Genomic DNA, 21,252 nt, shown 5'->3' on the forward strand with positions numbered 1-21,252 from the left:
GATCTGATTTTTCTCTAGGTCCTTCAGTGTAATGTCTGCTGAAATCATGTTTGAGGGCCTACCAATCCCAAGAGAAGTGTTCTCTCTAGGGCCCTTCCAGACAGGTCTTTAATCTGAGACTTGTCTCTGTTTTACCTGAGACATCCAAAATCCTGGGGTTGTGGGTGGGTGTGGGGACTAAATCCCAGCAGGAATTGCGTTTAGATAACCCAATTCCTCCCAGGATTTAGTTAAGTGTAGAAGGCCCCTTCGGCCCCTTCCACATTGCTGTATGAAAACCAGTAGCAGTGTGGACTCAGATAAGCCTGTTCAAAGCAGACATTGTGGGATTTTCTGCCTGGATATTTTGGGTTATATGGTTGTGTGGAAGGCCCCAAGTCTTCCAGAGCAACCCTGTGTTGGAAACTTTCCATAGAGTCATGCTGGAGAACCCAGAGATTCCTTAGAGAGAACATGTTAATCAAATTCATACATAATCAGATCTGCACACGTGAAACTGCAAATATGGAGGGCCAACTGTATTTGTGCCATGAATTTATTTAATTTGCAATGAAGTAGCAGCCAGTCCACAGGTCACCACTCAGTCAATCAGTAGATGTTATTCCAAGGTATGAACTTCAAGCTTCAAAATACTATCTTGCAGACATCTTATCAACTGGAAGCTACAAAATATTTAAAAAATAGTAGTAGTGCCACTTTTATTTGTCTGTAGGTTGCATTTGGCATATTGCATATGTAACAGGTAGATTTGCTTACTATAATAATTCTGGGGGGTGGGGGGGGGGAGTCATCTCATTTCCAGCTAATAAGATGGCATTTGATAAGCAAACAAATTTCTTTCTCCCTCTTTGTTAGCTCTTTTGTCTCCTTGTTGCATAACCCTTCTCAGCTAACATTTGCAAAATATTAACTGAAGAGCAAACATGTTAGATAATTCCCTACTCAGCATGACTAGACAAAAACATGACCAAATCTTTAGATTGATGGGTTAATACAAAACGTTTCCAAAGCCCTTTGAATTATTTTACTTTCTAAAATTACCTTCCTTTACACCCAGCTTAGCCAAGCACAATGCATCTTGTACTGCAGGTAAACACAGGCCGTCCTCAAGTTACAAACAAGACCGGTTCTGTAGGTTTGTTCTTAAGTTGAATTTGGATAGCTTTGGATAGCATAAAGGTTAACATCCCTGTGGTGTTTGTTTTGCTCTCTGTGCCCCTGTTCAGAAGATTTCATTCACTTTCTGTCCCTGTGATAACATTATGTAACAAAATTTGAAAAAAATAAATCTGTTCCTGATTTGAAAGTGTTATTTCCTGTTTAATTGTGCGGTACTTACTTGGAAAGTAGCTGTTATACTCCAGAAACTTCATTTTTTTGTCTGCTGCAAATTTTGTCTGCTGCATTTTTTTGTATGCTGAATTGGTTAAAACTCCACGAGATATTCATTGAGAAACTATAGCAAAATGTGATGCAGGATGTCCTACAAAAACAAAGTTTTTGCACTTTAATAAACTTTTCCCATGTTTTTATGATAGAACCAATTAAGAAATGACATTTATAACCCATGAACAAAAATCGTGTTAAATAGTGTAACTAAATTTTGAAAAAATTGGCTTGTAGAAATAAGGATTGGTCAGAAAGCTTCAGGTGAGACATCTTTTCCTCATGATAAATCTTTCAGGAATGAATTTCCCTTCATAGATATAGATTTCGTTCACTTCCTGTTGTCTCACCCCCATTCTTAGCTATGTAAGTTGGATGTTTGTAACTCTGGGACTACCTGTATGCAGAGCCGGCCCTAGGTATTTTTCAAGTGTAGGCGAACAGAATTTTGGCGCCCCCCCAAACCAATCACTGAAAAATAAAAGCGTTGGATAAGCGAAAATGTTGGATAATAAGGAAGTATAAAGGAAAAGCCTATAAAACATCAAATTACATTATGATTTTAAAAATTAAGCACCAAAACATCATGTTTTACAACAAATCAATAGAAAAAGCAGTTCAATACATGGTAATGTTATGTAGGAATTACTATATTTGCAAATTTAGCACTAAACATTGAACAGGGATATAGGGCAGTGTGGACTTAGATAACCCAGATAGCCCTCAGTATTAAAAAAAAAAAACCTCTAAAATCAGGACAATAAATAAAGAACAACACTCTGAAAACAGAAGAAATCCAGACAGTAAACAATCAGGGACAGCTAACTCCTCCCAAAAAAAGATTCTCCCAGGCAAGAAGAAGCCAGGCCTTGAAGCCACAGGGCCATTAAATGCTAATCAAGGTGATTAATTACAACATTCACACCTGCTTCAAAGAAAAGTTCTTTCTCTCACCCTGGACCTTCTACAGATATATAAACCCCACATACCTAGCTTCCAAGTTCCCACAGACCTCACAATCTCTGAAGGCCCCAAAGGTGGGCTCCCATGGTGCGAAGGTGGGTCTGCGCCGGCCGGAAAGCCCAGCACGGGCACCGGGAGGCCCAGCGTGGCTGCCGGAAGGCCCAAAAGAGAAGGAGGTGGAGAGTGGTGCCCTCCTCCCAGGACAATGGTGCCCCCGGGACGATGGCGCCACAGGCAAATGCCTATTTCGCCTTATGGTTGGACCGCCTCTGCCTGTATGGAATAATCTTGCACAGAACTATAAGCACATGGCCCACAGCTTCATGTTACCATCAGCTCATTTGAGCAGTAATCCAATATTGGTATTAGAGCAGTAGTTTCCAACATCTAATGCAGTGGTTCCCAATGTTTGGTCCTCCAGGTGTTCTGGATTACAACTCTCAGAAATCTCAGCCAGCTTTCCAGCTGTTAGGAATTGAAGTCCAAAACACCTGGAGGACCAAACGTTGGGAACCACTGCATTAGAGCAGTGGTTCTCAACCTGTGGGTCTCCAGGTGTTTTGGCCTACAACTCCCAGAAATCCCAGCCAGTTTACCAGCTATTAGGATTTCTGGGAGTTGAAGTGAACCACTGCATTAGAGGGACAGAAAAGGAATTTTCTAACCCTCTTTATGCCCATCTTTACATAGGAAAGCATACTTAGAAAAAAGCAGAGGCCCTTCCTTTATTCTCTTCTTTCCACGTCACTGTGATGATTTATTGTTAAGTGCACCAGTTCACACTTGCAAGATGTTGAATGTTTTATTGTAAATACTGACACTGAAAGCTTATAAGAACCCCCTTTTTAAAAAATCAAGTGTTCAGTTCTAATACTTGCAAGCGGCTTAGAAGGACTCATAAAGCACCTTCAGCCATCCCTTTATAACTGAGAAAGTTATGTTGATGTGCATTGGGAGAAGCGGGTTTAGAGGATGGATCAGTACTGATAGAGGCCACATCTTTCATGGGCATAAGGTGACTGGACCCAAAGGCTGTAAATGAAATGCATTACATTTTCCACCTATTTGGGAGCAACAAAGTACATCTGTCCTGTCATAGGGCAAGTCATAGGGAGGGAAGTAATAGGGAGGAGGAAGCAAGCTTGTTTTCTGCTGCCCAGGAGACTAGGATGTGGAACAATGACTTCAAACTACAGGAAAGGAATTTCCACCTGAACATTAGGAAGAACTTCCTGACTGAGAGAGAGAGCTGTTCAGCAGTGGAACTCTCTTCCCCAGAGTGTGATAGAAGTTCCTTCTTCAGAGGCTTTTAAAGAGAGGCTGGTGGGAGTGCTTTGAATGTGATTTTTCTGCTTCTTGGCAGGGGGTTGGATTGGATGGCCCATGAAGTCTCTTCCAAGTCTATTATTCTATGTTGTTTTTTGTAGAAAGAACATGAAAATAGTCTCTTGTGATTACATGATTCAGGAATAAAACTTTTACTCCCAATACATCTAAAGTTAGACTAGTTTCTATGAACAGTTGTGAATTAGAGTCACCACCACTTCACTGTGAATGTTTTAGGTATCAATATATTCAAAGAAGGCATAAGAAAAATCCATATTTTGTCAGGAGGAAAATTGGACATGTTGCATGCCAAAAACTGATTTTAAATGTATGGATTTTTGTATCTCAGAACCATGTTTCTTTAACAGGAGCTTCTTTAAGCTGCACATGTTTGTTTTCCCTTCTCTCTTAGGAGACTCCAGAGGAAGGCAGAGCCAGCATTTACCCCTCAGTATTCACCAACTCATGCAAAGAAATGACATGCTACCCAGACTTCCCTTTCCCAGAGAATTTTCCAAATTATATGCACAACTCAAAGCTTCAGGAATATATCCAGATGTTTGCCAAGCACTTTGATCTTTTAAAATACATACAATTTAAGGTAAGATACTAAAACCTAACAGATGACCGAGAGATGTATGAGTCCACCGGGACCCAGGAGGACAAGAATGCCGTGATAGTTACATCTGATGGTATAACAGTTTCTTGCAATAGGGCAAGTTTTTTTTTGTAAGGGGAAAGTTAGACCCAGAGCATTTGAAAATGTAAATATCCATTGCTAAAAGACAGTGATAGATGGAGTTACCTGGAAAAATTCCTCTCTTGACAGGACTATTTCAAGTGTAATGGGGGATCGGGTTCATATGAGGCCACGTGTGTTGTCTATGTCACTGATTAATTGAGGTTGATTTCAGTAGAAGTAGATTTTTAGGCTTCATCTGCTTGATAAATGTATAAGAAGTGGCATGTCTCAATTGAAAATGCAATGTGCAATAATTTAAATTGTTGGGACTGCAGCTTCCAGTATTCCAAACCATGAACTGCTTTTGCACTATTAATTTGATAACAACAAATATGTATGTCTATTCGGTTTGGATTCAAAACAATAGTAAAAACCTTTCACCCTTTTTTCCAAGACTCTTGTGAGCAAAATTAAGAAGCGCCCAGATTTCCCTGTAACTGGGCAATGGGATGTCATAACAGAGAAAGATGGAAAGATGGAAACAGCCATATTTGATGCTGTTATGATTTGCTCTGGACATCATGTTTCTCCAAATATACCAGTTGACAGCTTCCCTGGTAAGTATCATTTTGTAAATGAATAAATTACAGTTTCTGCTTGTCTCTGCTGTCGCACTAGGACTGTGAAACTTTACTGTAAATCAGACCTGCACAACCTGTGGCCCTCCGGGTATTTGGGCCTCTAACTCCCGGAAGCTCTAGCCAGCTGTTCCAATTATCAAGAGTTCTTGGGAGCTGAAGTCCAAAACATCTGGAGGGCCACAGGTTGTGCAGACCTGCTCTAGACCCTGAAAGGTTGGTGTACATATTAAAGACAGCTTAATGGTGTACACTTCAAGCTTATTTGGTTTCCCAAATACATTGATTACCGTAATTTAAGTACACTTTTAATCACCAGATGACTGGCTTCCATCATCATCATAATTGGCTGTCACTCGTGGCCTGGTATGATTGCTTTCCAGGGGTAGTCTTGGCCCTAAGTGACTGTAGAGACCTATTCTGGATTCGCAAGCTCTTTCATAGAGATGACATATATTTCCAGATGGAAGGTGGTCCCAACAAGGGTTTGCTTGATGCACCTTCCTCTTGGCACTTTTCTTTCTTTTGTTCTCTACTTGTACGTTCTCAAAATCCACAGCACTATTGGTAACACGAGCCCCCAGTGGCGCAGTGGGTTAAACCAGTGAGTTACTGAACTTGCTGACCAAAAGGTTGGGGGTTCGAATCCAGGGAGCAGAGTGAGCTCCCGCTGTTAGCCCCAGTTTCTGCCAACCTAGCAGTTTAAAAAAATGCAAATGTGAGTAGATCAATAGGTACCGCTCCGGTGGGAAGGTAACAGCGCTCCATGCAGTCAGGCCAGCCACATGACCTTGGAGAAGTCTACGGACATTGCAGGCTCTTTGGCTTAGAAATGGAGTTGAGCAGCAACCCCCAGTGTTGGACATGACTAGACTTAATGTCAGGGGAAAACCCTTTACCTTTTCTATTGGTAACAGTTGACATCCTACTACTATGCTCAAGTGTCAGAGCTTCCCAGTTTTTGGTGTTTATTCCACATTTTTTAAGGTTAGCTTTAAATGAACATTTAAATCTCTTTTGCTGTTCACCGACGTTCCATTTTCCATTCTTGAGTTGAAAGTAAAGTAACATTAATTTCCCTATTTTACATAAGAAATACCATTTTACTATCCTATTGCATGTAATGGAACCTGTGCATCCATTAATTTTGGAGAAAGGTCCTGGAACCAAATTCCAGTGGATATTGTTGTCGACCGCGTTTTAGGGGATCGGGCCCTTAAGGAGAGACCCGATCCGGTCCTGAGAGAACGGACCTTGGCGAAGCCAAAAGGAGAATTACGAGCCGCAATACAACCTGAAGCCGAAATGAAGAAGGTCCGCCAAAGTTGAAGGAAAATCCGCCAAGGAGTCTTTATTGAGCAATTCAGCTGAAGAGGACTCTAGTAGCGATCATTCGGTCTATTAGGGTACCATACAATCAAAATAAAGCCATATTTATACAAAATTTCAGTCTGACAGCCCTTTGAATTTCCCGCCCTGCTCCCCCGCCCATCTGATCGTTGATAGGCTAGAAGGTTGAACGAGGCGGGCTTTCGTTTCCCGCCTTGCTCCGTTGGCCCAATAGGAAGCTGCCTTTTGTCTCTACTCGGGCCAATCAGGAAAGAGAAGGCGGGAGTTGTTGAAACAATGAGGTGACAGGGCAGGAACTATCGGATTAAGTCCTGCTAGACTGATTTCTAAAGGGTGATTAATTTATTAATGGCAGCAATCAAGGGTGTCCGGGTTTCTGTCACGTATACAGATTTTAGATATGCCTTGGGGTGTCAGAGGTGGAAGCAAAGATGGGTGGTGATGAGCCATATTGACAGGCTCTGCAGGGCGCCTTCCTGAGGTGTCCTGGATTTTCCTTTGGGTGAGATATGACAATGTTTGCCTTGGGGCGAATCACCTTTAGGTCAACACTCCAAATTCGGCGACTCAAGCCCTATATTGTCCATGCAATTTGAATTTGATTGGGTTTAGCGGTGGCAGATTATCCTTTTGTTTTTGGGAAGGGAAGCCTGGGTCATAGGAAATGGGATAAGTTCTGGGGTTCAGGTTGAGTTCAAAATATTTCCTATTTGATTTCATGATTTGACAATTATATGAAATAAAATGAAAAATAAAATAAAGTTGGAATATAAACCATGCTGGGAAAAATACATATTTTCCGGGGATTCCAAAGAGTACAAATACATATAGGCAGATAGATAGATTTCATGGAAATAAGGGAGAATTCATAAAAGTGAGTTACATTTCATAAAGGGGAATCATGAATGGTATAAACAATTGAAAATATTTGATAAGAACGAAGTTCATGACATCTGGAGAGCCCAGCATGGAAATTCATAAAAGTGGAGTTTTAGCAGCATGATTTTACAATTCATGAAGTTAGCCCAACGATTAGAAATTCATATAACAGTGATTCATGAGGGTGTCCAGGTTCATAGAATATGAAAATTCACGGATACATTGGGAAAAGAGTTCATCTGTGGTGGAAGGAATTCATAGAAATAGTATGGGGAAGAGGTACATGTGAGTTGCAGTCTTTGGAAGTATAGGATTTCATAAGTTCAGGGGTAGGTTTTGGGGAAGAGTGTTCTTCTCATTCATAAAATTATTAAGGTGTGAATGAAACGTGGAGGGCGCCCGTCCAGGCACCCTCCTGGCAGCTGCAGAGAGGGTGAAGGTCCTTGGAGAACTATGTCTCCCCAGCGGGAGAGCGATCCCCCATCCACAGTTCACAGAAAAGGACCAGTGATCTCTTAAAACCATCCCGCGGGTCGCGGGGAGAGGAAAGTCCGGGATAAGGCTGGAAAAGAGCAGTCTGGCTTGGAAAGAGCAGTCGGTTCCGTTTGACAGTCAGCTGATGAGGTGCCGAGAACTGGACCGATTTTGGTTCCGCTGGTGGTCCTTGGGTCAGGAGCCTTAGGAAGGGTTAGAACTAAAAGAAGAGCGTGCTAGGGGTAATTTTGATAAAGATATGAGCCAATTTGTATCATCCGCCGTATTAACCTATGGCGGAGGAGCCTCAGCCAGAGTTTAAAGGACGGACGGGTGGGAGAGAGAGAGGGAGGGGGAGGATTGCATGTAAAAGAAGGAGTCAAGGAAAGACACAAAATAACCAGATAGAGAGTGCTACTGTTATAAAATGTATGCTACTTTTATTGGGGGGATTTGTTACATAGTGCAGGGAAGGGGAAAGTGAAGAAAAAAGATCTTTTAATAATAGTCTGCTGCGGTCCCGCTCTGTTCCTTTGGTGATGGATCTGCGGAACTCTCCGCTGCGGGTTCAAATCAATTTGAATGCTGGCGCTTCGGACATCAATATCATTGGCCCATTGTAATTTTACATCTTTTTAACCATGAGATATTTGTTTTCTTCTCATTTTTCCATATAGGCTTAGATAAATTTAGGGGTAGTTTCATCCACAGCCGAGATTACAAAGGACCTGAAAAGTTCAAGGGGAAGAAGGTTCTGGTGATTGGCCTTGGAAACTCCGGCTGTGACATTGCTGTGGAGCTCAGTAACATTGCTGCACAGGTATTTTCAAATTACCATTGTCCTTAATCATTAGCACAATCCAGCCCATGTTAGGTACTGTTCAGCCCTATTGATTTCAGAAGGAAATATATAAAGTTCCCTTTTAAGGGTTTTAGTTTCTGTCCAATAGACTTAAACATGTTTGATTTAGGAAGCATTACCAGCTAGGGTAATTAATGATTATGAAATGTGGAGTTTTAATTCAGTCAGATCATTTTCCTTGAGAAATTCAGAAATTTGTTCCTAGCATGCTGAGCTAAAGTAGGGCTCCTAGGAGCAGACTGTGGTCCCATCTATAATCCAATTTCTCAATCCAGATTATCTGCTTTGAACTGGATTATATGGCAGTGTAGACTCATATCCAGTTCAAAGCAGATAATTTTGATTCAAAAATCAGATTATATGGAAGCGTACATCCAGCCTGAGGGCCTCATCACATCATAATCGGAAGCAAGGGAGATCTAAGGGAAATAGAAAAGCAAAGCAAAAGAAGCATTTTTGGTAGGATGGGTTAGAAACAGGTGTTTAAAAAATTCATGCAGCAGTTTCCCTCCCTCTCAAGCTCCAAACCGGGATAGTTGGAGGAGCCAGTTTCTAGTTTTATCCTAGCAATGTTTTTTGAACAGAATTCAAGTTTAAATTTAAATAGCAATTGAGCACGACTTAGTTAATTTTCAGTCACAACACTAATTGTACAGTAGAGTCTCGCTTATCCAATGTAAACAGGCTGGCAGAACGTTGGATAAGCGAATATATTGGATAATAAGGAGAGATTAAGGAAAAGCCTATTAAACATTAAATTAGGTTATGATTTTACAAATTAAGCACCAAAACATCATGTTATACAACAAATTTGACAGAAAAGTAGTTCAATACACAGTAAAGCTATGTAGTAATTACTGTATTTACGAATTTAGCACCAAAATATCATGATATATTGAAAACATTGACTATAAAAATGTGTTGGATAATCCAGAACGTTGGATAAGCGAGTGTTGGATAAGTGAGACTCTACTGTATATGTGAAAAGTTAAAGGGAAGTATTACACATTAAAGGGAAGTATACGATGATACTTCTAGGATTTAAATTACATGGCATGGCACATATAAGAATGAGAGAGATCCATGTCTCCATCGTCTTGAAGACAGTAACTAGTGATCTTATTAGTTAACATACATCTTTGATGGTTTTAGGCAGATTTATTACAGATTGCAAACTGCCAAGTTAACTCAAAACCTAAATGATTTTAATTACAGTAGTTAGTTCCTAACACTGTGTGTATTTCTGGAATTTTTAACAATGTTTATGTGTTTTAATTATTCTGTAACCTGCCGCGAGCCATGAGGAGAGGCGGGTAAGAAATAAAATTATTGTATCCTCGAAGGCTTTCATGGCTGGAATCACTGGGTTGCTGTGAGTCTTTCGGGCTGTATGGCCATGTTTCAGAAGCATTCTCTCCTGACGTTTCGCCTATATGTGTGGCAAGCATCCTCACAACCTCTGAGGATGCCTGCCACAGATGTGGACGAAACGTCAGGTGAGAAAACTTCTGGAACATGGCTATACAGCCCGAAAGACTCATAACAAACCAATAAAATTAATTTATTATTATTATTATTATTATTATTATTATTATTATTATTATTATTCTAGTCTCAATCGAACTGAGTAAAGATTAGGTTGTGCTGCACTTAACACACATGTTGCTTGTTTTTGAAAAAGGTGTTCATCAGCTCTAGAAGTGGATCTTGGATAATGCGTCGTGTTTGGGACGAAGGCTATCCCTGGGATATGTTGGTTTTAACTCGCTTTGAAACATTCCTCAGAAATGCCCTCCCGACGGCTATTTCTGACTGGTTGTATGTGAAGCAAATGAACAGATGGTTCAGACATGAAAATTATGGACTAATACCATTGAACAGGTAATGTTCCAAACAGATGAAGTTATGCCATTTTGTTTTTATGATCCCAATTGGTGGGAAACCTTTTTGTGACACCTTTATTTTGAAGAGTTAGATGTCATTTTCTATAAAATGATTCACAACAGTATGTCGTAACCATACACACACTCATACAGACAAGTATGAATCACATACAAGGATGCGATCAGAGAGTGCCTCCTTTCAGTCCTCAAGTGCTAGAACCAGGTGGAGCTCAGTCTTCTTTTGTGTAGGGAAGGAAAACAAGATCCCTGCATCTGTTCCTGCCAGGTTGGTTCACCTCTTGCAAATGGCATAATCTGGTGTATAATTATATCGCTTAGTATTTCCAAGCAATATAATTGAATTTTAAAAAATCAGCCACTGCTGAGGTCATCGATTTATGTACGTTTTGCTTTGGGTCCTCCTCTATCCCTCTAAAGTGCAGCCAATTTTCTCTTTTTGTTACTTCCATTAAAGCCAAAGAATCAGAGATCTTGAATTTTTTCAAACTTTTCTGAGGTTTGTTCCAATTTGTCAGTTTGATTGTGCAAATTTTGAACTTGAGTTGTAATTATTTTAATTTCAGAAGACATTTGTCCCAAGAATCTTTTGCTTCCTTTATTTCTGAGTTTATCTCTGCATCCATTCTTTTCATCTTGATACCCCAAAGATTGAATTTCCTCAAGAGGCTCTTGACTCATATCAACTGCTTTCCAAAGCCTTACAGTTTTTGATGTGCTTTGAAGGGCTCTCTATTTCTGTCCCTTTCTCTTTTTCTAGTGTATTGGTTCTTGTTCAACTCATCATTTCTTGATTCTTCTTTTATTTCTGTTTCATCTTTAAGTTACATCTTCAACTTAAATCTCTACTTATTTCTAATCAGATTGTAATCCAAACTGATATTTTTGAAAACAGAAAAATAAAGCCTTGGAAAAAGAGGACAGCCAAAATGTAAACAATGAATTTAAAAACCAAAATCCATGCTACATCACAAAAACAAAAATATATTAATGATAATATCATGAAATTATCAAGACATGTTGATCGTAGTCCAGATTAATCCCTTATAAGAAGAATCAAATGGGCCCGGGCTGTGGCACAGGCTGGAGAGCAAGCCAGCTGCAACCAGCTGCAATGAATCACTCTGACCAGGAGGTCATGAGTTCGAGGCCCGCTCGGAGTTCATGTTTGTCTTGTCTTTGTTCCATGTTAAAAGGCATTGAATGTTTGCCTATATGTGTAATGTGATCTGCCCTGAGTCCCCTTCGGGGTGAGAAGGGTGGAATATAAATGCTGTAAATAAATAAATAAATAAATAAATGAAAATATCAAAGTAATAGGAAGAAATAACAATATACTATTCAACAAAGGTTTAAACACATACACACACAAAGCCAATAGAACATTAATGGATTAAAATATTAAATTCCAAGACAAAAAACGATCTTAGCCCACATTGGGGGGGGCAACACTGTTTTATACAAAGAGACAAAAAGACAGTATAAAAGAAAAAAGAGTTAAAACTAAAAGCTGATTATTCATAAAAACATTTCCCCATTCTGTTGCAAGTATCTACCACAGTTTTCAAATATAGGTTTTGTTTTTTTATCCACCACAAAAATGGCCAAATATATACTTACCTGGACATACGTTGAAAGGGAAAGATTTGATGTTGGTTTTGTAATCCAATATCATTCCCTGAGGACAAAAAAGGAGGGGTTATAAGACAAAATACACAGAAGGTTTTGAAAAGAAAAAGTACCTCCAGAGTGGAAAACAGGAGAAGAAAAATGCTTCCTGCTTTAAAACCCACATTTACATTACCACAAATCATTTTTCTTCTCTTGTTGTCAAGACTTGCAGCCAGCAGACGGCGCTGCCTTTTAACCTTCTGTCCCAGCAGCTCCATGCTGTAAAGGAGCTGTAGTCAGTCACAACCACAAAAAGTATTGTGTTCTTAAAATTGTAGGTTACGAGTTAAAGTTCTTTCTAATTAAGTGATATCAAATCATTTATTGGAGAAATAATAATTTGATACCGCTTCCTTTAGTATCACAATTAGTTTTTAAAACTTTGAGGTATGCAGCCAATGGCTTTTCTCTTCCCTCTCACAATCTCACGGAGCTCTTTTCATTATATGCTTCAAGAGTAGAAAAGAAAGGTTTGTGGGGCACAGCTTGTTAGTTTCCCTCTTAATAAAATATAAATGAATGCTTGCAATTAGAAGGAAGATAATTTCTGCAGAGCTTGTTTGCAAAACACAAATAGGCAAGATGGTGATAGTTTGAACATTTTTTTTTCTTTCCGTGACTCCTTGTGTTAGAATCTGGGTACTTTGGCAGTACTAAAAATTTTTGGAGGTTGCTGTTGGTATTCCTTCCTTCCCTTTGTACCTAAAGCAAAATTCAACTGGTCTTTGAGCCCCAAGCCCAGCAAAAAGGTATGTTTTGCTCCACTGAGGCTGTGGCTTCGCTCTGCTCCACTTGCCTTCCAGATATCCATGTTCTTAGCACATTAGCATCCTGTTTGTTAGTTCTAACTAGAGAAGTCCCATCCAATCAGTGGTTGAATTTTGAATCAACACCCATTGTTTCAGTGGTTTTATTCTAGTCAAGTTATCAGATTTAAGCCCTTTGTAGTTTATAAAAGCTTACGCCACAGTAAATTTGTTACAGGTGTCATATGTCATCTCTTGTTTTCTCTCACACATTAATGCTAATGTAAACAAGTGTTTTGCTTTGTCTTTTAGAGTTGCCATTTCAAGATCCTCCTGAGCTCTAAGGTTTCTGGGCCAAACCTTGAAACTTAGGGATAAACCCAGAAGTTTTATACATAATAAGTTCTAACCATAGTTGCTTAAACTTTGTCATTCAAGTACACACACACACAGAGGGAGGGAGGGAGGGAAGGAGAGAGAATAACATATTCTCCTATTTGGAAATGATGGCCGAAGTTTTAACTGAGGTCCCTTCCACACAGCTGAATAAAATCCCACATTATCTGCTTTGAATTGGACTATATGACAGTATGGACTCGGATAACCCAGTTCAAAGCAGATATTGTGGGATTTTCTGCCTTGATATTCTGGGTTACATGACTGTGTTGAAAGGCCGAGGGGATTGTTCCCAGATCAAGGTGAAATGAAAGTATTCCTTATCACTTACTTTGGAAGACAGGAAAAGGGACTTGGTTCTAGACAGAAGACAAAGCAAGCAGAGGGTAAGTCTGGTACAGCAATGACTAGAAGGGGAAAGTAAAGCCAATGAGATAAATACATAGGAGCAAAGCTGATGTTGGAGTTGGAGATTTGCAGATAGCCTTTCCTCTTGCCTGGAGCAGAACCTACTAAAACTGGAGAAGTTACATGCTTGTCTTCTGCCAGGAAATAACATAAAAATGAAGGCTCAGGATCTAGACCAGAGATCTGAAAACTCCAATCCCTTTAGAGCCATTTTAATCCTCATGTATCAAAAATACACTAATGCAGTTTAACACTTTTCTGTAACACACTTTTCTTCATTTAACACCTGTACGCTTCAATTCAATGAACAGTTTCCAACATTAACTTGTCTCTCATAGGGTAATTTCTTTTAGAACTATGCAAAAGCATGATGGGGAGCTTTGTCAAGTGCAATTTTCTGTTTCATGGTCTCTGTGCTTCACAGATTTGAATGCCACACATTCACAAATCCATCCAAGGAATGTTCCAAAGCTGAGCAGCTTTTTGGTAGTAGCTCTGCCCTTCCAAAGTGGCACTATATATATATAGCACTGAAAGCTGGTTCTTCCAGTTTATTTTCCCCATTGTGCAATTCTTTTTAGATATTGAGTAGCTACTTTCTGTTTCACTTTTCATATAACACTTCCATCTCTTCCCCCTGGCCACCAACTTTTCCTGCTATCTTTAATTGTCTTGAAGGCCATATTCAACTGCTGCACCTCATGTGGACAGAAGGATCCACACATAATACCCATGAATGTTTCTTTTTCTCAGGGAAAATCAGGGGGTAAATTCTTGATCCATTTGCTAAGGTTGATGAGCCCTGAAGAATAGGCTTGCTTGGCATAGTACTTACCTTTGGTTACCTTTCTTAGGTTTTATAATATTGGTTACACAGACAAAGGGGAAACATCACATATACTCCAACATTCACTCATATACTTTCATCATTCATATACACCATCCCCTCTCAATTCAGTTGATCAAACATGTTGGGAGGAAGGAGGCAGGTGGACAGCGCTGCATCTCTGCAAATCTGGCACAAACACAATAAGGCAGAGGAGGGTCTCCTTATGTAGCGATTTTGGTTATCCATTATTTGGTTGTTCAGATAACCTCTGTCATTCAGCTCAGACCTCCTGGAGCCAGAACAGATAGGTTGTTTAGTTTCTTTCTTAAAATGTCATTATCTTTGACTATGTAAGCATCGGTTATTTACACCCTAAAGTTCTCAGGTTAGTTCAGCAGTTTTTTCATTAGCACTTTTCATACCACTGTTCATAAAATTATTCACCTCGTTTGTTCTCCATAATGCAGTTTTCCAGGTTTCATTTTTAGGATGGTGTTTTCAGCCTTGCCAGACCTCAAACCTACAATTCATTCAATCCATTCATCATACACACTCTCTTTTCTTGAGATCTAGGCATTCAGCTGAATGCCAAGAGTCCCACCTTTTCCTCTCTCAGATCCTTCTGTACATCCACCCAGCCTTGATTCCAAATCTGCTCAGACATTCCTCCCATGGAGGAGGTGGGGAGGAGGAGACCCATCTTCATCCTTATTGCTCAGATCTGATTCATAACATTGGTTCCAGAGAGACTAATCATACAGCTCCTCAGTCTTCTTACCTCCACCACATTCCTTCATCTGATTGATAACAAACCCCCACAAATTGTCCCTTCATGACACCATTTTCCCACCAATAGTAAAACGGTGGAGTCTACTAGCCATAGACATGTTTGCTTCTGTGACTAACCACAAATGTCACCACTTTTGCACAAGAAGCAGTCATGGCCAACCCCCTTGGGAGACACATTCTTTTGGGGCTGAAGGGCTTCCCTCCTTTGCTCTCTCTTCATGAAAGTACTAGTGAAGATACAGGATGGCTCTGCAAACTGTATCCGCCTCACTCCATGGTAGCTGAGATAATTTTGGTTCTTGATGCTCCTAAATCTCTCCCACAGGAAGTACCTCATCTTCCCTATCAGACCCACACCCCACCCAGACCAAGTGCAGCACCCATTCTTGCTCTTCACCTCATTGTCTGGACCCTTCACATAATATAGATAACCACATCCTCTCTATCCTTCTGGCATCCTGAAAGCCCTCTGCACATCACTCTTATATCCTGGAGTGACACAGATTTTGTTCATGCACAAGCTGATTTTGGTAGGGAAGTGATCTCGTCCATTGTCAGTTGACCTAGCCCTCCTCCACTGGGAAGCTAGCTAATCAACCTAATTGTGTAAACCATAAAGACTATGATGAAGAACAGGTTGGTTACCTGTAACTGTAGTTCTTTGAAGGGTCGTCTGTGCCCTCACACAAACCTGTCCTCATCCCCGTCCTCACCTTCCTTTCAGGTCCACTGATCCTTCTTACAGACATCTGAACTGGGGGAACCACTTTCAAAACTGTGTACATACTGGAACCTAGGAGAACAGTGCTACTGCACGGGTGCATGTATGAGACCGAATTGTGTGAGGCATATGTGGGCACAGATGACCACTGAAAAGAACAATAGTTGGAGGTAAATAATGTGTTCTTTCCCCTCATGGAAGCACTGAATATCAATAATATTGGCCTGACTTCAAAGCTCACTCTGAAGGAGCTCATTGACAATAATGCCTCTTATTTCTCCTCTTAGAACTCTACGTAAGGAGCCAGTCTTCAACGATGACCTGCCAAGTCGCATTATATGTGGGACTGTTGTAGTGAAGCCCAATGTGAAAAAGTTTACAGAAACTTCTGCAATATTTCAGGATGGGTCTGTGCAGGAAGGTCTTGACTACATCATTTTTGCCACAGGCTACACCTATTACTACCCTTTCATGGATGATAACTCCATAATCAAGAGCAGCAACAATGAAGTTACTCTGTACAAAAGCATCCTTCCCCCTAGGCTGGAAAAACCCACCTTGGCAGTAATTGGTTTAGTCCAGTCCCTTGGAGCAACTATCCCAACCGCTGATCTTCAGGCTCGCTGGTCCACGAGAGTATTCAAGGGTTAGTATAGTATCCCCTTTGAACACAAAATCAAGATTTGTTGTTATTTGTTGTCAAGTGAACTTTGACTTACATTTTTTTAAAGTCATAATATGGTTATGATTCATTATTTATAATTCTCTCATCCACCCTCCCTCCCCAAGTCACAGATGTTTACATATATTTTCTCTTTCAGTCCTCTAGTAAAATTTCCTCTGCTGTTTTACCTATTTTCTTAATAATAGAGATATCTTGCCTTAATCATCTAACCAAAATATTCCTTGATCTAAGGTGACATGAATTTGCTGTTGCTTTGGCACATATAGTTAATGAGTGGTTTACATTTGGCATCAAACAAATTCTCTTTTATTTCTTCTTTCTCTAATTTCACTTCGTATTTTACTTTCTCAAATAGAGCTATGGCCCGTATTCTGTTTATCCAATTCTGTATTGATGCATTTTCTATTTTTCCCCATACTTTTACTATTTTCAGACTTACAGCACACAAAAACAATGCCATGGGGTCTTTGATAGATTCTTATTTTTGCCCTCAGATAAGGAGAGGAGCAGTAATGCACCTCTATAGTGGACTTTTTCTCCTGTTACATGGCTTACCCAGGTCTTGGGCTTATCCAGATCTTGGACAAGACATACTCTCAGCATTACAGGAAGGAAAAAGCAACTCCCTCTGAATAAATCTAACCAAAAGAAAACTGACAGGATTGCCTTAAGGTTGCCAGAAGTGAGAAATGACTTGAAGGCACACAACAACACAACAGAGATACATTGAGCTTTGCTGTATCCCTGTAATTAAAGAACAATCTGTTTCTCTGTATTGTGTCTTGACACCCCTTGTCCAGAATATAAAGTACACATCAGGATTATTAAAATTTTGTGGCAAGCCCATTTCTTTTCAAGCAAATAATAATCCCTGCAATCTGCAAAGTACAGGCTGATTTTCTTCTAATTTTATTTGATGCACATAGGTTTTCATACAAATATTGTACCTCCTAAATTCAGTTTTAGTACAACGAAAATAAGATAACTTGGGGGGGGGGGGACACAACAGGAGAACAAGCAATTTTAAAAATTATTTGCAACCCAGGCTTTATTGGCCTATACCGGGAAGTGACAAGAAAGTACAAAGAGTTGCAGTGCCTTTCTTAAATATTATTCAACTACACATTTCTGACACCGGAGACAAAACTTGTCTAATTCATTCCCTAGTAACACAATGGAAGCCCAGCCTTCTTACGTTGAAATGTGTTATTTCTTTTCAGAGAAGAGATTGTTGTTGCGTGTTTATTTGTACACATGAGAAAGAGTGCAACACGTGATGTAATCACTACTCTTTCTTCATGTGTAGGATTATGTAAACTGCCCTCAGTCAGCAGTATGATGGATGACATAAATGAAAAAATGGGGAAGAAGCTAAAGTGGTAAGTTTCAAGTACAAATGTGTCCTATATGCAGATGATTTATTTTGATTTTCTAAAGTGATCAGTTTTCACTGTTAAACTATAGACTTCATTGAATATGTTGGTCCTTTTTGCTGTTTTTATACTCACTGCCCACCGCTTCTGCCAACAGGATAGTTTTAGAAGAAAAAACAATAATGACAAGACATTTTTTTAAATTCTAGAACTATACTATATACCAATTACAGTAAAAACTACTAATTCCTGACATTTTATCTTGGCACAACTGTTACTGTAAATAAGAAAATAGGGGAGGATAGAACAATCTATTTAGGGCAATACACAGTTCTAAGTTTTATGTTAAATAAGTGTTTTTCTTCATTGACTCAATTACAACCCATGTCCCATATATTTAGAGCACATTTGCTCTAAATATATACCAGATACTTGTTATTATACTTGCCTCCCTACAAAAAAAAAATCTGATAACTATAATTTTGTCGGCAATATGATAATATTTCTCCAAGTAGATCTTTGTGTTTTTTCCCCACTAAATTCATACAGCAACAACTATTACTCTATGTATCTGATTTTCAAGCCATCATTTTCCAATAGAAATCCAATCTAGCTTACGTACTTGAAACAAAATGGGGTTTTCTTGAACATTTCCCTGCTCATCTTTGGCAGGCATTTACCAGAAATGCTTCTCCTTTCTTTAAGGTTTGGACAAAGCGATACCATACAAACAGATTACATTGTCTACATGGATGAACTTGCCTCCGACATAGGTGCCAAGCCCAACATTCTGCGCCTGTTTCTGACAGCTCCTAAACTGGCCCTGAAAGTTTATTTTGGCCCTTGCACCCCATACCAGTTTCGTTTATTAGGGCCAGGGAAGTGGAGTGGAGCCAAAGATGCCATCCTTACACAGTGGGACCGAACACTGAAGACCACAAGGACCCGCGTTGTTCAGAACACTGAGAAGTCTCCCCCACTCCAGTTTTTGCTCAAAATGTTTGTCCTCCCACTACTTCTCATTGTTTTTTGGGTGATTTTTAATTGAGTGGTCATAAAATATACACTGAAATGAATGTGTAGGAATCAGCTAAACAAGGGATAGACAGAAAAGATTAGACTGTAGCTCTTATCAACCCTAGTCACCATAAATAATGGTAAACAATGCAGAGACCAGTGCATTTTCCCCAACAGTTAAGTAAACAAAATTACTTTAAAGAAACCTAACAAGCAAACATGGGGCTTGATCTATATTAGCCCCAACATGGACAGGGTGGAAGGATTAAACTTCCCCCACAGGCTTTTTCTCCTGCCAATTTTCTTTAAAAAAGAAAAAGGTTCACAGATTACTTATCTGTACACGGTAGGGCTTTTATGTGTATTTTGCAAGGCAGCTACTGACTGAAGTAAACCCATTGATTCAATGAAATGTAATGACATACCGATGCACTATTGAGTACCTGATGTATTCCAGTTGGGACTAACCAACAGAATACCGGCCAATTAATTTAACATAGTAAGAATTTCCAAACTATATGTGATGCCATGTTGTTTAAATAAGAAAAAGGATCAGCTTTAAAGTGAAATAAAGTTGGGAAAGATATAGAGTCCATGTTTTTATATAATGCTAAATCATAATTTAGCACCTCATGCAAAAAAAAAGAAAGTCCTGCAAACTGCTGTCCCTGTTCCTTTCATCTGACTTGGAGATTTAAGCCAAAATTCAATTTCTCTTTAACAGTGTCCTAACTGGTCTTTACATGCAAACCAGATATTATGAAATAAGTAATAAATAAAATAATATCTAATTTGTTCAATGAGCCAAATCAGCATAAGTATAGTTACTGGCATATTCAACTTACTGTATTCACTCAAGTATAATGTGACATTGAATGTAATGCAGACCTCAGTTTTGAAGGTGCACATTGCTAAAAATGGATTTGCTCTTGAATGTAATGTGCCCAACAGCATAGGTAAAGCATGTCAGGGAGTCAGGCAGCATGAATGAGGCTATTTGGGAAGCCATGCCACTTTGTCAGGCTGAGGTTGGTGAACTTGCCAGCTTTGCACAATTTCCAACTGGCCTTTAAAACTGGGGCCCAGTTGGGAACTTCATGGGACTGAGCTACATTGGGGGCAGAGACTGTAATTTAGTCAAAAAGGGTGAGTATGAGACCTGAGTATATATGGTATTTTAAGCCATGACTCCTGACACATAACAAGCATGTATGTGCAGAGAAAAACAAACATAGATCCATGATTGAGAGTGCTTACAGATGGATATGTTTAGCCCTACCAATTAAAAATGGTCTGTAACTTTTCTTCACCCCCCCCCCTTTTTTTTTCATTTACTGACTTTTTGAGGAAATATACGGTAAGCAGTGGGGAAACACCTTTATATGTAGATGCTGAAATCTGGAAAAACACCTTGGGACAGAATAATAGCACCATTAAAGACTCTTCTAGAAGCTGTGTAAGATCTGATTCACATCACAGTTTGAACATCTTTCACTGCATGTTAAAAGTCCTGACATTTCAGGCAAAATGCATTAACTCCAGTGTCAAGCTCCCAAAGGATCAAATGAGACATAGATGAGCTCAAGACAAAATCAGAGTCATTTATTATTCACCTTGGCCAATGTGGATGTCAGTGGAGTCTGCATTCCTAAGTGTAAACATACAAAAATATTTGTAGCATTCTTATTGCCATTTAAAACAAAGGACTACTGCTGCCCTGAGTGTTGGTTAGTTCAAGAAATGGCAGATTAGGATCTGCAGGCTGGTTAGCTGAGATGTGCTGTCTGTTGTTGCTGCCCATTGGTCTTTGGGTTTCAAGAAAAAGAAATAAAATGTCATTGATATATTTGAAGGCTTGTGTCTGTTTATTCCCAGAAGAAGGATGTGGTCGGAAAGGAATGCATCTAGCCTAGACATGAGTTTAAATGGGCTTTGATGTTTCTGTTTCGGCCAATACAATGAGTGCCAGACAGGCAGACAAAATGGTGCTCAGGGTGTTGGAAAATTCAATGGGGACCCTAAGGAGGAGTCCAATTTGTCAATAAAGATGAGAAAATGGCTGGAAAATAGGAATATGGTCAATGCAGGCTCCCCTATCAATGCCTATGGATCTGAAGACTCGGATGTCATCCTTTTGAAGTCTGGCTTTTGATAAC

The 21,252-nt window shown here is 39.6% G+C and overlaps 1 protein-coding gene and 1 long non-coding RNA gene across 4 annotated transcripts in view; one reads left to right on the forward strand and one right to left on the reverse strand.

Moving 5' to 3' along the window:
- The window catches only part of LOC100555879 (flavin-containing monooxygenase 3), a 40,049-nt gene extending 19,107 nt beyond the window's left edge, over positions 1-20,942 (forward strand). For both annotated transcript variants that reach the window (XM_008117825.3, XM_062977800.1), the window contains exons 3-9: positions 4,088-4,276; positions 4,812-4,974; positions 8,376-8,518; positions 10,242-10,441; positions 16,309-16,667; positions 18,013-18,085; positions 18,785-20,942. In XM_008117825.3, coding sequence (XP_008116032.1) covers positions 4,088-4,276; positions 4,812-4,974; positions 8,376-8,518; positions 10,242-10,441; positions 16,309-16,667; positions 18,013-18,085; positions 18,785-19,127 — 1,470 coding nt within the window. In that variant the 3' untranslated portion in view covers positions 19,128-20,942. The remainder of the gene's footprint in view (positions 1-4,087; positions 4,277-4,811; positions 4,975-8,375; positions 8,519-10,241; positions 10,442-16,308; positions 16,668-18,012; positions 18,086-18,784) is intronic.
- On the reverse strand, positions 1,414-15,662 carry LOC134298256 (uncharacterized). Of its 2 annotated transcripts, XR_010005231.1 has the most exons (3): positions 14,651-15,656; positions 12,082-12,139; positions 1,414-1,483 (listed from the first exon to the last, which is right to left on the reverse strand). It is a non-coding gene; the product is annotated as an uncharacterized LOC134298256 (long non-coding RNA). The 2 variants fall into 2 exon arrangements; XR_010005230.1 differs by lacking the exon at positions 1,414-1,483 and adding an exon at positions 11,047-11,734 and having other exon boundaries at positions 12,082-15,662.
- Positions 20,943-21,252: the final 310 nt, after the last annotated feature.

The sequence above is a fragment of the Anolis carolinensis genome, chromosome 4, assembly GCF_035594765.1.
Source record: "Anolis carolinensis isolate JA03-04 chromosome 4, rAnoCar3.1.pri, whole genome shotgun sequence".
Taxonomy (NCBI): Eukaryota; Metazoa; Chordata; class Lepidosauria; order Squamata; family Dactyloidae; genus Anolis; species Anolis carolinensis.